Raw genomic sequence first — 13,334 nt, 5'->3', positions numbered from 1 at the left:
CTGATTTAATAGGCTTGACATTCATGAAATGCTTGCCATTTTCCAACATGTACTACTAAGCCTTTCCTGTACGGGGAATTAGACAGCAGACATGCTTTGAGTTGTGCTTTGCAAGAATTACAATATTTTCATTGGATCCATATCAGGTGAAGTAATTTATTACACAAGTTTATTTCAATAGCTTCTTTTTGAATCTTGTATTTTGCTGATCTTGTACTTTGCGGATGCAATTTAAAAATTAATCTCAAAGCTAGGTACACTGCAGAGACTCATGGGATAGGGTGGTGGTGCAATATAAACAATAGGGAGCTAAGGTCAACACTGCAGATTTACACTCATGTTAATTTTATAGTTATTAATAACATGGACCAGAAAATCAGAAGTGCAATGAAATAGCCCTATGTTTGAAGAACTAACCCACATAATTAATGTGGAGTGGATTGATTTTTAAACCGGTAAACCATAAGTATGTTTTGAAATTGCATCTTATATTAATCCATTAATAATTGAATAGGACATGTTTAAACTAATAAATAGCCAGTTGGTTTATAAATAATTTCTTAAATGTAAAAAACTTACCTTTAAAAAAGTATCAAGAGAGCCATTCTCCATATATTCTGTCACTATCATAACTGGTTTACCTTAAAATAAATATGAAAAGGAAATTATTTATTCAAGTTGCTGCAGGAATATTAAGCATGCAAAATTTGCAGTTCCAAGGGACTAATATTGAGAAGCTGTCAATATGCAGGTTACCTGTATGCATTTTAATTTACAGAAAATCACGTTTCTAGAATGTACCCCATGTGCGTGTGTTCAAGATAACAAACCCACTCTATAACTCCCAATGAGCATATCACCATGACAGGTATAATGCAAGGCATAATCATTATTGAAATATATTTTAAAATCCAACAGGTCTTTCAGCTAATCCCATAATTGTTAATAACATGCACTAAATTAGGAAATATCTGTGACTACAACTGTTTGTGTCTACAAGTTTGCTGTTCACCATTTTACTAAGGTTACCCAAAGAGGATAAACAAACACCTGAGGGGGTGTCCTTCTATTTCTTCAAGTTATTTGTTTATATGGTGATTGGATTTCATAGTGTAACCTCATTAAAGAGTTTATTGTTGGCTCACTGAACCTGCAACAGTTTAGTTTAGGCAGAGGTTTTGATAAGTTGAGTTATTGCAAACACAGATTCTGAAAATGACCTTGTGATTTGATGGTTTGTTAAAAAAGTTGTCCAGTAAAGTGCTCCATCAATGATCAAAGTTCAAAAGTTCAAATTAAATTTATGATCAGAGTAGGTACATGTGACTATAACAGTATGACATTGATATACATTTTCTTACAGCATTTTCAGGGAAAAAAGAAATGCAATAGAGTTTTATGGGGAAACTACATGAACACACAAAGACTGATAAACAAATATTGTGTGAAGAAAATACCGAGAACATGAGCTATAAAGTGTCCTTGTAAGTGAGTCTGTAGATTATAGAAACAGTTTGGAGTCATGGTGAGTGAAGTTATCCACACTAGTTCAGGAACCTGAGGGTAATAACTGTTCCTGAACCTAGCAGTGAGAAACTGAAGGCTTCTGTAGCCAACGGCAGTAGTGAGAAGAGAGCATGGCCAGGATGGTGCGGGTCCTTGGGAGATGGATACTGCTTTTTGTTCAGCACTCCATGTAGATGTGCTCAATGGTGGGGAGGGCTTTGCCTGTGACAGACTGGGCTGTATCCACCTCTTTCCATAGACTTGTCCAATCCTGGCTTTCTTGTTTCTGTACTAGGCCATGATACAGCCAGTTAGGATACTTTCCACTGAACACCTATAGAAGTTTATCAAACATTGTAGTGACAAGCCAGAGCTATGTAAACTTCTAAGAAAGTAGAGGTGCAGTCGTGCCTTCTTTGCGATGACATTTATGTGCTGTTCCCAGTAAAGATCTTTTGATATATTGACACCAAGGAATTTCGGGCTACTAACAGTCTCCACCTCCGCTCCTCTAATGAGAACTAGTTCCTGCACCTCTGGTTTCATTCTACTCTAGTCAATAATTAGTTCTTTAGCTTTGCTGACATTGAGTGAGAGGTTGTTTTTGTGGCACCACTCACCCAGATTTTCAGCCTCCCTCCTTTATTCAGATTAGCAGTGAACCTTTGATTCAGCCAACACGTGTCAGCAGAATTAAATATGGCATTGGAGCTGTACTTTGCCACACAATCATAAGTACAAAGTGAGTAGAGTAAGGTCTAAGCACAGATCCTGTGCACCTGTGCTGATGGAGGAGATCTTGTTGCCAATCTGTATTAGCTGGAGCCTGCCAGTGAGGAAATCCAAGGTCCAGTTATTTATGGAGGTACTGAGGCCTAGGTCTTGGAGCTTAGTTTTGAGGGGATGATAGTATTCAATGCTGAGCTGCAATCAGTGAAGAGCATCCTGACATACGCATCCTCATTGTCCCGGTGTTCTAGAGCTGAGGTAACAGCAAATAAAAGGGCATCTGCTGTTGACAGTAGACAATTCAGTCACCCCTCAGGCATGAGTACATATGCTTCGTGTTCAACCTCTCAAAGCACTTCATCATGGTGGATGTCAGTGCTACTAGATAATAGTAATTGAAGTAGGTTTTCATGATGCTTAGTACCTCAGACTGCTGAAGCAAGAGGTTGAAGATATCTATAAACACTCCTGCCAGTTGATTAGCACAGGCCTTCAGTACTCTGTCAGGTACATTATCTGAGCCAGATGGTTTCCATGGGTTCACCCTCTAAAGGATGCTCTCACATTGGCCTCAAAGGTTGAGATCACTAGGTTGGCCACGGGGGATCTTGGGGTGTTCATTAAGGTGCTTCCATGTTCTATCAGTTAATGTGAGCATAAGAAGCATTGAGTTCATCTAGGAGCAAAAACTTGTTGCGATTCAGGCAGAGTATCTGCTCTATCTTCCCAACCTTGCCTGTGAGTGACTCAAGTCCCACACCAGCTGGTACCCCCCGAAATACCTCAAGTCATGAAATGATGGTGCAAATCTGATGCCTTGTTGATATTGACTGTAATGCAAGTAATCAAAATGATTGCATTTTCCAAAGTGGGGCATACAATTATAGTGCATCTTGACAAAAATACTTCAGTCTGTGGTTCTGATGATCTATCTCAGTCCTTTGATTATTAATTCAGAAAATCTACCCAATATTTCACTATAACTACCACATCACTAGCATTACCTTTCAGTGAAAAATTAATTTGGCCAAACCAATTATTTTCCTTAATTAATTAGGCAAATATAAGTACATACAATTCAGTCCCTGTGTGGTGTTTCATATGAAACCAACTATAATCTTCACCTGAAGCCAGATTATCAGCCTGGGAATTACAGGAGCAGCTCACATTTGGCATTTTAAAGTCAAGCATTTTGTGCTTAATTTTAAATAATGCTTATATGCAATTGATAATTAAATTAAAAATGTATGAGGATTTGGGAGGTGAGAAAAATAAATGCTCAAGAAGACAGATGGACAGACCATAGAAGCAGGAATTGCAAAACTGGGACACTACACTGCTGTTATTAGACCGTAACTAGAGTGTGAAAAGTTTGCATCAGTAGTTTTATTATAAATGGCTCCATAGCAATGCATAAATTTAAATGGAAAAGTGAATAAATTTCAGGTTATAAATATATTGGCCAGAAATTTTCAGTATGAAAATATTACAGTTCCACGCAACATTTAGCTCCATATCAGTTCAGATGTTTAGTGCTGTCAAAAGCTGAAGAAATTTGAAAGGAAATGCGAGATTGTCACAAGAGTTAAACTGTAAGTCAATATGACTGCAGATTGACAGGTTATGAATTGGCTGCAATTATATTTTTGGCCTATACTTCCTTATATCCCTATTTGATTGAATAGGTTTTAAAAAGAACACAATGGGATATTAATATAAAAACTGTATATGTGAGTTACATAACAAAATGATTCATCTTCATCAAGAGTGCAAAAATCCTTGGTTACATGTATATAATGGTAATACACAGACTTCAGATAATTACTTTGTGTTCAATACATGTGTACCTATTTACTCGTAAAACTCTCAAATCCATGACACCTGTACATAAGTGTTCAACAATATGCAGATTATGGTGACTCGCATGAAAGAAGTGATAAATTTTAATGCTCATTTCTGATAAATTATGAAAGAGCAACATTTATCACAGCTATTTATTAATGAAATATATTCTACAGCTTACACTACTCATATGGTGAGGAACATAAAGATCAAATTACTACCTTTAAATAAGATTATATAAGATTATATAAGTAACAACATTTTACAGACAAACAAGAATGAAACTAAAAGCAAAACTAGTGGAACATTAGAGCTTGAAATGTTTGAAAGGAAAATTATGACAGGTTCACTGCAACCATTGCTAGTTTTAAAGACTGTGACAGGAATGTATTGTTTCTGTGTCAGGCTCAATGGTAATGTTCTGAGAATAAATCAAAATTCAGTTACAGAAAGAGAAATGAACCTGTCACTGAGGTGACATTGTCAGTTAACAAACTACATTTGCTGAAGCTATTAGCACTGAATCAGACAGGTTTTATTTTTACAATTGTAATAATTTGCACATTATTACTAAACACTTTAATATTCAAAATCCCTCATATTTTTCAGTCCCCTGTCACCACAGCTTTTAGAAGGAAAAATACGCCTGGGGTGTAGTTTTTTTTCTGGAATACTTTACAAACAATGGTCAGTTGCATTTAACAAAATTTAAAAAAAAACAGGCATCACTGCAGAATTTCAAAAGGTTTTGTAAATGCATTGCATAGTTAATACAAACTTAGTTTAATTGGGCTGGATCATATTTTATTTCCTTGCACCCCACCTCCTGCACTTAATATTCACAGCTCTGTCTGCCCTCTCTAATCCTAATCTTTTTCTTGACTTTATCCAGATAAAGATGATTTTTTTGAGCTCACACGCACCACCGGAATCTCCACACTTGATGCAGAGGAAACCATAAGCGATGATTGGTGCTCAGGACTTGGTGGCCACCGTCGAACACACAGATGATCGTTTGATAGCTCAGTGCCAACAAAGACTAATAAATACCTTTGATAATCAGCAGCACTCAAAAGCAGCACAGGTACTTACAAAGTAAAACAAATGATTTCATTGTGTAAGAAATAAAAATGTAGAGATAAAATAAAAGTCAAACAGGATCTATTTACCCTATTAAACCAGGTCAGTACCACCTGTCATTGAATGGGGCTGTGCTGGTTCCTTCTGCAAATCTCTGCATAGAGATGAGGGCCTGGATATGAAGTGCAGCCAGAGTTTCTGTCCAACACATTAGTGATTGTCTGTTGGACTCAGTAGTAGAACAAAAGGTAATGTGCCTCAGTACCCAACCTGCAGCTCATCTCTGACTCCCACAATGGAATGCATAGACAAGCAAGTTAACCTTGGGTTGCTGGCAGAGGCAGACACAAGCCTCAGTTCTCTTTGGAATTACTGGGCAGTTTGTGAGTTGAATTCTGCCCATTAATCCCTGTAACAACTATCGCACAGAATACTACTGTGTAAACAGGAAAAATGGCCTCACATTACACTTCTGTGTATAAACTATGGAAAACCTACCACACAGAATATATATATAGCTACAAGGTGAAGGAAATTAATCAAATTAATTGAGCCCTTAAAAGGGCTGACAGAAAAACCAGGAAACCTAACAATAAGAAGGAACCCATGGCTACCACTGTCTTCACTATGTTTCCTTGGTTTCTGGAAGGATCGCCAGGATCCTGAAGAAATATCAGATTAATACCATCCATAAACCTGTAAGAAAGCACAAGACACAGCTTATGCATGTTAAAAATGACCTGGGACTCAGTCAGCTGGTGTTTACAGGATTCCCTGTGAATGCAGAGCAGTGTATATCAGCCTGATGGGACACACAGTGGAAACCCACATTAAGGAGCACAGGAGGTGTGTTCATTTGGGTTATCCAGATAAATCAGCGGTAGTAGAACACTGCATTCGCAATGGCCATAGAATTGACTTCGACAGCACAAACCTACCGTGCCGGGCCAAAGACAGTTGAGGCTGCCTGGTAAAGGAAACCATTGAAACAAAACTAGAGAAAAAGAATTTTAGCAAAGACGAAGATCTTGCTCTAAGTAAGAACGGGAACTTGATTGTAAACAAGGTGGGAGAGCAGATTACTGATTGGTTGAGATGAAAATATGAAGAGCACTCACAAAAGTCTCGGAACATAAAATTTACTGCCCCTAAAACTGTACTTAAATCAGATAGACAGCAATATCACTGGTGTTTCATAACACCATTTACACCTAATAGATACCTAATCCAAATGCTTTTGGACATTGAAAGAAAATTGTATGAGGTATGTGCACTCATTTGTATAACCACCATATTGCTTGACTTTAGGAAGTTACACAACATGAACATACTAATTAGTACTTTATTGAAAAGTATTCACCGTTCACACACTGGACAGATTTGTCAAATATATCATATTAAATATACAGAAGGATAGTTAGTTCGAATGAATATTTTAATAGACATCTATTTGCAAAATGCCTAATTATATTATAGTAATACATGGAAGTCTTGAATACAAATAGATTTCAAAAATAATGATTAATTATTTACATTTCTAGAAATAATAACAGCTTCAAATCTACATCTTCCTAGTAATGCATCCAACTTATTCATTTGAGAGCAAAGGTATCAAAAATTACCTACTTTTAGTGACTACTCCTTCAAGGTGGATGATGTTTGGATGGTCAAACTGTCCCATAATACTCGCTTCACCAAGAAAATCCCTGCGCTGTTTCTCCATATAACCAACTTTTAGAGTTTTGATGGCAACCGGAAACTCTCTTTTCCCAGGTAACTTCAGACGACCACTACAAACCTCACCAAATTCACCTTGAAAGGGTCATAAATATTGCAATGTTAAGTACAGTAACTCTATTTAACATATATGGGATGTAACAAAGGAACAGAGTTTTTAATCATCTAACTCACCTGCTCCAATGACTCTTTCAATGGTTATACATGATGCATCGATTTCCTTGGCAAATTCGTGAACAGCTTGACTTGGGTCTTCATAGGTATGAGGATCAATATATGTTCTTATTCCTGGTAATTTAACTGTCAGATAAAGATAAATAATGCAGATGTTAGTACAATATAATGTCATTACTCATAATGTTGATACTTATTGATGTGTTTTTAATTTCTGCATCATATAATTACAACATTTTCTGCTCCTAGTATCTGTGGAAAAGCTGAACTCATTGTAAGCAATTTCTCTTCACATTGTGGGGAATTATTTTCTACAGTTTAATGTCCATTAGCCTTTATAGAGCTTCACCTTATCTGCACCCGCAGAACTGTGAACAACTGGAATGGTTTAAGAAAACCATATGTTGTGTTAATACTAAAATATGCAGATATATAATCGGTTATTGGCTCAAGGTTCCTTTGGTGCTAAACGTCTTCACCATTAAGGTTAACTTGCAGATTGAGTCAGTGGTTAGGAAGACAATTGCAATGAAAGCAATCATTTCAAGAGGATTGGAGTATAAAACCAAGGATGTAATGCTGAGGCTTTATTATAAGGCATTGGTCAGACTGCACTTGGAGAATTGTGAAAAGTTTTGGATCCCTTATCTAAGAAAAGATCTGCTAGCATTGTGGAGGAGGTTCAAGAGAGTGATCCCAGGAACTAAAGGTTTAATGTATGAGGAGCGTTTGATGGCTCAGGGCCCATACTTGCTGGAGTTTAGAAGAATGAGGGAAGATCTCATTGAAACCTATTAAATTTCCAGCATCTGCAGATTTCCTCGTGTTTGCTCTTTAAATATTTAAAGGACTAGATAGAGTGGATGTTGAGAGGATGTGTCCTATAGTGGGGGTGACTATGACCAGAGGGCACAGCCTCAGAATAGCAGGACCTCCCTTAAACCAGAGGCTGGTGAATCTGTGGAATTCATTGCCATGAATGGCTATGGAGGCCAAGTCTTTTGGTATATTTAAAGTGATGGTTGATTATTTCTTGATTATTCAGATTACTGGAAGAAGGCTGGAGAAAGGGGTTGAAAGGGAACATAAATCAACCATGATGGAATAGTGGAGCAGACTTGATAGGCAAAAAGACTTAATCCTGCTCCTATGTCTTAAGGTCTCATGGTCTTATGGTTAATATTGATCCAGTTAGTACCAAAGGTTTTTCTCAAAGGCTTTCTTAGAGCTGAGCAGGCTGGGTGATACATAGGGATTCCACCTAGCAAACATTTAAGACACTGAGTGAGGAAAGTTGCGGAAAGCTCTTCTCCATCTTGTCAGTATGGGAATTCCATCCTGTCATGAGTTGAGATCACAGATCCCCTGGTGCAAAGCCATTGGGACCACATACAGCTATCAAATATATATTGTCCAAAATACTGTGAATTTGAGGAATTGGAAAAAAAGTCAAACTCCTGAAAATACCCACCGTTCAGGCAGCATGTGTGGAGATGGAAACACAATGAACTTTTAATGTCAATGTCCAAACAACTGGTCTGATGATAAGACAGCAATTTGGAGCATTTACTGTGTGTGTCTCTCCCTCCACAAGTGCTTACTGACCAACAGAATGTTTCCAGTAGAATCAGAGTCGTCAAGTAGAAAACTACAAACAGAAACAGAACCTATGGCCCATCTAGTCCACGCCGAACCATTTAAAATGCCTAGTCCCATCAACCTCCATAGCCTGATAATTACTGACCTGTGAAGTATTTGCTGAAGAAAAGCGTGTTCTTCTATAATTGAGCCGATCAGTGAATACTCAACAAGAAAGGCAAAGTAACGATGGCTGATATTTGTGCAGGGCAGCTCCTTCCTATCCATGTATCTATCCAAATTTCTCTTAAACATTGAAATCAATATCATATCCACCACTTGTTCTGGCATCCCATTCCACACTCTCACCACCCTCTGAGTGAAGAAATTTCCTCTCATGTTCTCTTTTCACCCTTAACCTATAACCAATTCTCACCCAACCACAGTGGAAAAAGCCTGCTTGCATTTACCCTATCTATACCCTCATAATTTTGTATATTTCTATCAAATCTTGCCTCAGTCTTCTATGTTCCAGGGAATAACATTCTAACTTATTCAGTCTTTCCTAACTCAGGTCGTCAGGTCCCAGTAGCGTCCTTGTATATTTTCTCTGTACTCTTTCAGTCCATTTATATCTTTCCTATAGGCAGCTGACCAAAACTGAACACAATACTCTTAGTTAGGCCTCACCAATGTTTTATACAAACTTCAATGTACACCAATATGCCAAAAGCTCTCTTTCTGACTCCATCTACATGTGACACCACTTTCAAGGAATCATGGATCTGTATTCCCAGATCCATTTGCTCTACCACACTACTCAGTGCCTTATCATTCACTGTGTAAGACCTACCCTGGTTGGTCCTCCCAAAGTGCAACTCCTTGAACTTGTCTGCATTAAATTCCATCTGCCATTTTTCAGCCCAATTTTCCAGCTGGTCCAGATCCCACTGCAAGCTTAGTTAGTTTTAGATAGTCCACCACACCCCCAGTCTTGGTGTCATCCATAAATTTGTTGATCTATATAACCACATTATCATCCAGATCATTGATATAGCTGACAAACAACAATAGACCCAGCACTGATTCCCGCAACACTCCAATGGTCTCAACAGTCAGAGAGGCAACCATCTAACACTTTCTGGCTTCTCCCAAATTGCTCATACAATTTTTATGTTATTTATCTTTCATCCATCTTTTTTGCTACTCTTTAGTGCTGGAATTCTTTGTTTTGTTTTGTGTCTCGTTCTTTGAAATTTGATCCGAGGAAACCCAGGATGTAAAAGATTTCCACCTACACCAACTCTCTGCCCATTATCACACTGATTCTACTTATTCTTATTCTATTGAAAAGTTGGAAATCTTTTTCATTATAGTTCAGTGTTTTCTCATTACTTGAATACCAATTTTCAATATTGTGATAGATATTCAATGTTCAGGGCCACCGTGTCTTTTTTTGTTAAACTCAGCTTTCGAACATGGCAGCTGACACTTGTAGAGATCAAAAAGTGCTTGAGTAAGTTAAACTTCCAGCCAATATTCTTCTTTCAGTTTTTAATGTAAATGGCTTGCAATAATTAACCTGAAGTTAAAAGGACAGCTTTGTAAATAAACAGCACTGTCTATAGAGCACAGGATGCTGGTCCACAGCATGGTGCTGGTTGCAGGGTAAGACAATGGGGTTCTGCTAATTGACTTGTTTCAAACCAGCCAACACTGCGTAAGTTATTAATTCAAGGAAGCTCTCCGAATAGATTGATACTATCAATTAGCACTTTAAATAGCTGATCTATTAAAAGGTAGAAAATTTATGTACTCAAAGATTCAGCATCACAGCCTTAATTATGGGCATCTGGGAACTCTGTCTCCAGAAGCTTCTAGACCGGTTGTGTAAAAAGCTATCTGAAAAAAACCATATCACATGCATGTGAAGTCACCCGAGTGGTAGGCAAACTGTAGAAATAGAAGAGAGCTTTTAAGCTTGCTAGAAATGGTCCAGGAACAGCAAGATGGGGTGAACCAGAATCCAAATTGCTCTGACATCAATTTCTGCTGCAGATGATTAGTTGGTTGCAAACAGGTTGGTATTCCTTTTTAGAAATAATAGGTTATAGGAATTGTACCTGTGTTTTGGAAATCCTTTCTGTTTTAGAAATCATTTGAAATTTGGAAAACTTTTATAAAATAGAAATCCTCTGTGAGTTTTAAATATTTTAAGATTTTTGCCTAGATTTAAATGTGTATCACTAAAATACATGAATTGTGTTTATTCTACTTAGTTAGCTGGAAGTATCTCTTCCTTGGTAGGAGGGGAGGGGGGCTACCTCTCAAATAGGCAACTAAACTCACCATGGAGGATAAACAGAGAAGTGATCTTGCCTTTGAGGAGTAGGTAGCTACAGTATAACCTCCCTTTAGTGAGGGCATCCATTGCTATTTATATCGGACAGGGCATAAGATCTTTGTTTTGAGTTTAGTACTTCATGGTAAGCAACCCCAATACCATCACCATAGAAATCAACAACTTGCATTTGTGCAATTCCTTGGATTCCCTGAGACACTTTACAAGGAGACAACCAGATTAAAATCAGATCAAAAGAAGATATGATATATGAACAACATATGTACAAGAGACAAGTTGTAGGAAATGCTCTACAGAAGAGGTGAAAGGGTTTAAAAAAGAAAGCTTAGAGAGTCATCTGCATTTCCTTAAGCAGTCCCTCAGGATGAAGGATGATTTCTTCCACCCAGGGGGGTGGTACCAATTTCCAGAGGGCCAAAGAGGCCAGAAAGGGAAGAGGTTCCTGGCAGCTGTGTAGATGGTGAGGTGCTATGCTCCTTCTATCGCTTACACTAAGTGCTCCTGATGTGTAGCTTTGAGAATCTCGGTGCTATCCTGAGTGCTCCTTCTCCACTCTGTGGCTGTGGGCCACATTTTTTCAGGAGTGAATGGGAATGTCGCACCTTTGGGAATCTCCTTCCAGAGCAGAGGTTAGGTGGTGTTTGTTTTGGGAGTCTGGTGGGTTTCTAAAATGTGGTTAGATACAAGACTGGCAGTACGATACATAAGAAACTTGAAATGATAGAATGCATTTTCTAAGAGCAGTATTGGTTAAATGAAGGTTATAGAGAGCAGAAACTTGGATGAGTTTCACCATCATCTTAGGTGAAGAGGAGGATCACAAATATATCAATATAAAGTCTTAGAGGTAGAGAGAAGGATTAGAAGCATGCTTCATGACCAAACACAACCTGCCCAGATAATATTCAAAGGAAAACAAAAGAGCATGGTAGAACTTAATCAACCACAGTAAATATGCAATGTCATATGAGTTTTGAATTCTGCTTCTGAAATTCAGATGCATTCTTTCTAAGGATCTAGCTTTCAGAAGCGAGGCTGGAGTGTTCACATGGCCTTTTTAATCCTTATTGAAGACACTGAAATTATAAGACCATTATGTTTTTATTTATCAACTGTATTTTCTTAACTTTCCATGGTGAGATCTATTCCTAGTCTATCCCACATTGTTGTTGAGTAACTTAAATTGGGAATTTAAAAAATAAGTTTCTCTCTGAAGTTGGTGCCTGGTTAACAACTGGTGAAACTTAGTGAACTGAAGGGCCTGTTTCCATGCTCTACGACTTTAATTTGTGCCCAAGGTGGCATTATAAAGCCCTCTGGAAAATTCAATATTCTTTTACATGATTTCCAAATACCAGGTCTAACAATTGAAGATTCCATATGTTAAGAACAGGAAAAGTCAGACAAAACAGGAGTAAAATGCTTGAGGAAGTAATTGTGAAGGATTGTTGAAGTAAACTTGAATTGAGATTATAAGAATGATAAGACCAAAAATTCTATAAATAGTATACTTAAGCAAAGAGAAACAAATTCAACCCCTGAAGATTAATCTGTCTGTGATTTGCATTGAGACGTAATTATTTCCAGCTCCAGTGGACAGGAATCATGGATGGAGAACAGTGGCCTTTGCCCTCTGCGCTGCTGTGTGGGAGCCAACAGGGAAAGTCTAAACCTCTGAGTCCCAGTAACAAGGACCAGGGAAATGACGGCAGGAAGCACAGCCACATTGCAATGGATGCTGCCTTGTTTGCCAAAAGGGAAGGGAACTTGGGGAACTACAAGAATAGCGAAAAGTTGCAATTTTGCAGCATTACAACATAAATGCTATGCTGACACAATGTTCAACAGAATGACAAAAACCAGCATCAGTGTCTTCTTGTGCTGAGGGCCTTGGGCTACAGTGGGCAGGCCTTTTCATCCATACCCCCACACCAGACTCCTGAAACAGGCAGTATATTTCCAGCTCTGTCAGCGGACCAGATTCCAGGTGGACAAACAAAATGCTTCAAGGGCTTCTGGAGGAAACGTGACATCCACCACTGAGTCCTGGGGAGTCCCGGTCCTTTGACTGCTCAAAATGTAGAAAGAGTATTCCAGGTGGTATTGAGAAGCTGGAGAAGATACACCAGGAGCACACACAAATGGCAGAAAGAGCCATTTCACAAACTCCTGTGGTATTGTGTCTGGATCAACAAGGCAATGACTTGACAGTTCTGAGCTCTGCCTACAGTAGCTGATGGGAGCTGCAAGTGTCATGTGACAGTAATTGTGGGTACAAAGCACCATGGTGATGGACGAGTAGATTTTTTTCCCAACCATATGTTTC

At 38.3% G+C, this 13,334-nt stretch overlaps 1 protein-coding gene across 1 annotated transcript in view; it reads right to left on the bottom strand.

Annotated features, from left to right (window-relative positions):
• The window catches only part of LOC132396757 (ephrin type-A receptor 5-like), a 341,786-nt gene that overhangs the window by 38,899 nt on the left and 289,553 nt on the right, over positions 1-13,334 (bottom strand). The window contains exons 10-12 of the mRNA XM_059974617.1: positions 7,069-7,194; positions 6,784-6,969; positions 580-641 (exon numbers count right to left, since the gene is read on the bottom strand). Of these exons, the coding sequence (XP_059830600.1) occupies positions 580-641; positions 6,784-6,969; positions 7,069-7,194 (374 nt within the window). The remainder of the gene's footprint in view (positions 1-579; positions 642-6,783; positions 6,970-7,068; positions 7,195-13,334) is intronic.

Source organism: Hypanus sabinus, chromosome 7, assembly GCF_030144855.1.
Source record: "Hypanus sabinus isolate sHypSab1 chromosome 7, sHypSab1.hap1, whole genome shotgun sequence".
Taxonomy (NCBI): Eukaryota; Metazoa; Chordata; class Chondrichthyes; order Myliobatiformes; family Dasyatidae; genus Hypanus; species Hypanus sabinus.
The sequence above is the reverse complement of the archived record's forward strand: the minus strand, read 5'-3'. Positions and strand labels throughout refer to the sequence as shown.